The sequence below is a fragment of the Octopus bimaculoides genome, chromosome 12, assembly GCF_001194135.2.
Source record: "Octopus bimaculoides isolate UCB-OBI-ISO-001 chromosome 12, ASM119413v2, whole genome shotgun sequence".
Taxonomy (NCBI): Eukaryota; Metazoa; Mollusca; class Cephalopoda; order Octopoda; family Octopodidae; genus Octopus; species Octopus bimaculoides.
Genome location: NC_068992.1, coordinates 42,112,606 through 42,115,632, shown reverse-complemented (window position 1 = coordinate 42,115,632; position 3,027 = coordinate 42,112,606). Strand labels below are relative to the sequence as shown.

Here is a 3,027-nt window from a genome sequence, read left to right as displayed (position 1 = left end):
TATATATATATTCTCTTACTTGTTTCAGTCATTTTGACTGCGGCCATGCTGGAGCACCGACCCCAGATAGATAGATAGATAGATAGATAGATAGATAGATAGATAGATAGATAGATAGATAGATAGATAGATGTTTACACATTCTGGTTTATGTAGAGTGTATACAAAAATATGTAGCCGTAGGCGCAGGAGTGGCTGTTTGTGAAGTAGCTTGTTTACGAACCACATGGTTCCGGATTCAGTCCCACTGCGTGGCATCTAGAGCAAGTATCTTCTACTATAGCTTCGGACCAACCAAAGACTTGTTAGTGGATTTGGTAGACGGAAACTGAAAGAAGCCGGTCGTATATATATGTATATATATATATGTGTGTGTGTGTGTGTGTGTGTGTGTGTGTTTGTGTGTCTGTGTGTTTGTCTCCCTAGCGTTGCTTGACAACCGATGCTGGTGTGTTTATGTCCCCGTCACTTAGAGATTCGGCAAAAGAGACCGATAGAATAAGTACTAGGCTTACAAAAAATAAGTCCCGGGGTCGATTTGCTCTACTAATGTCGCTGCTCCAGCATGGCCGCAGTAAAATGATTGAAACAAGTAAAATATTAAAGAGTAAAGAGTACATCCCGCAGCCCAGACTAAAACAGAACTATTAGCTTTTCATCTACATTTCCAACACATTTTGTTCACATTAACTCTTTCATAAAATATGGAACATTATTATCCGAACAACACAATAAGACAAAATGGTATCAGTTCTTTTTGCTTCGGTAACAGTATTGTAATTATCCTGAAGCATGCTAGATTCTTTCGTTTGGAACGAATAATATATAATTAACGGGAAATAGAATGTGTGACATTGTTTACCAAATGCAGAATATCAGTTGATAATGTAATCACTCGTGTAGAAAATTAGCTGACATAATTCCAATTAACATTGGAAGCCATGACACCCTCCTCATTCCGCCATTGTTAATATAGTTCCATTTGTTTAACCTGCACCAAAATCTACACACACTTTGCAGCGGATCAAATATATTAGCTTCTTGATTACGCCCTCTATCATCGAACACTTTTGTTAAAAACTAACCCAAATGAGAAAGTCCCTCTTTTATCCTATACGATTTCATATTTTAAGATTGTGGCGCCTAATATGAAAGAAATTTGACTTACATTTTTAGCAGATCGTGTGAGGTTTCAAGCTTAGCACTTTATGTTGGAATTCTGATACCAAATTTTACCATGTTCTGATATCATGGTTTCCTTTACAAGGTCACTGGAGCTGCTAGTAACCTGCTTGAAATAGCAGCCAAGAGGATCTCAAATAATGTCCTACTATCTAAGAAGACTATTACGTAGTAGATTAGTTGAACCTGGGTACAAAATACCTAGGAACAAGATGATTTGTCACGGCTGGAATGCCTTAGTGTATTGTATCCAATCAGATGCGACATGAGAACAAGTCACGTTTGTCATTGCTGGAAGGCTTGAATTCCAGCGTCTACTCCATCATATACTACATGGATCAAAGAAACAATACTCCAGTTCTAGTAATATCGTGTTCACATTTTGTTAGTTGTTCTCTCATTATTTACAGTAAAAACCATCATATTAATGTGCTTGAAAATCAAATCTAATTAGTTAATACTATTTATCCTGTGACAAGAATATATCAAATATTGCCATTCGTATAATCCATTGTTGGCATGCAAGGTGATAAATGCGCATATGTTTCAGCCTAATTTAACGTTCTGAGAGAAGCCTAAATTCCTTCCTTCCTCAGTTAGTGATAGGGAAAACCATTTCATTGGATAAAGTCAATCGGTTATAGTGATTTAAGCTCATGGAAAGTGTATAGCTGCGAGTAGGTGACTACCCGTTTGCGTGGCCCTAAATATATTTTTTTCCAAATTAAGCTAGTTCAACGGTTCTTCTACCAGAAAAAAATTCAAGCAAAATATCATTGCTTTCACTTCATATTGTATTTCATATTCTTCCCTTTTGTGCTGCATTAGTCAAGGGGCTGCCTTAGAAAAAGATTTCAGTGCATTAACAGGTTCCATTTTTTGCAGTAGATCATTGGTTAAAACGGAAACGGGGGTTGGGAATAATCTGTTTCGTTGTAACTTAGCCCAATTTAGATGGGAGAGAGAGAGAAAGAGACAGACAGACGGAGACAGACAGATAGCTAGATGGACAGAGACAGAGATTAAGAGAGGGAGAACGAGAGAGTGAGCGATGGAGCGATAGAGAAAGCGAAAGCGACACAAGGAGCGACAAAAATGGATCCCGAGCTTTCACTAGTTTTATCGTTATAGAATCCAAAAGCAGTTTAGACTTAACTAGGAATTGCATTCAGAGGGTGAAAGCGGGGAACAAATAGTATGAAGTTCTATACACCGATCTAACGATTCCTAACTTTTCGCTGCCAAAGTATTTCATTTAATATAACCTTAAAATTAATATTTGCCTTAGCAAAATTTGTAATAAATATACATTTCTTTTATATCAGATTTGACAAAATATATATATATATAATGCATAATTTAAACGAAAAATGTTTTTTATATATTAGTATTTCTCTTAGATGTCATCAAGAGTCATTTGTGCGAGAAAATGAATTTATTGATAAAGATCAAAAGACACAACAAAGACTTTCCAAAGATGAAATGGATTCAAAATAAGTGACGAAATCTATTTTGTAACATCTTTAAACATCTTATTTTTATGAGGACCCAATAAAAGATTCTACTTTGTTATATTTCAAATTATTTTTAATACGATATACAATATTTCAATATGGTTGAGTTACGTAACTTGAAATCTAAAGCTCTTTTAGTACACAGATCAGAAATTAAATGTAAAGTTAACACCATGAATATTAAAAGCGACTGTAAGAACGACAATAAAAATATTATATACACACATATCCATCTATCTATCTATGTATCTATATGTGTGTATGTATGTATGTATCTATCTATCTATATATCTATCTATCTATCTATCTATCTATCTGTCCATATATATAT

The 3,027-nt window shown here is 34.9% G+C and overlaps 1 protein-coding gene across 4 annotated transcripts in view; it reads left to right on the top strand.

The window, feature by feature from the left end:
* The window catches only part of LOC106883812 (neuropeptide FF receptor 2), a 282,441-nt gene that overhangs the window by 247,528 nt on the left and 31,886 nt on the right, over positions 1-3,027 (top strand). Inside the window, exon 3 of one of the 4 annotated variants that reach the window (XM_052972160.1) lies at positions 2,571-2,836. The exons of the other annotated variants lie outside the window; for them this stretch is intronic. Coding sequence (XP_052828120.1) covers positions 2,571-2,679 — 109 coding nt within the window. The 3' untranslated portion in view covers positions 2,680-2,836. Of the gene's footprint in view, positions 1-2,570; positions 2,837-3,027 lie in introns of those variants that run through there. 4 annotated transcript variants of the gene reach the window in all.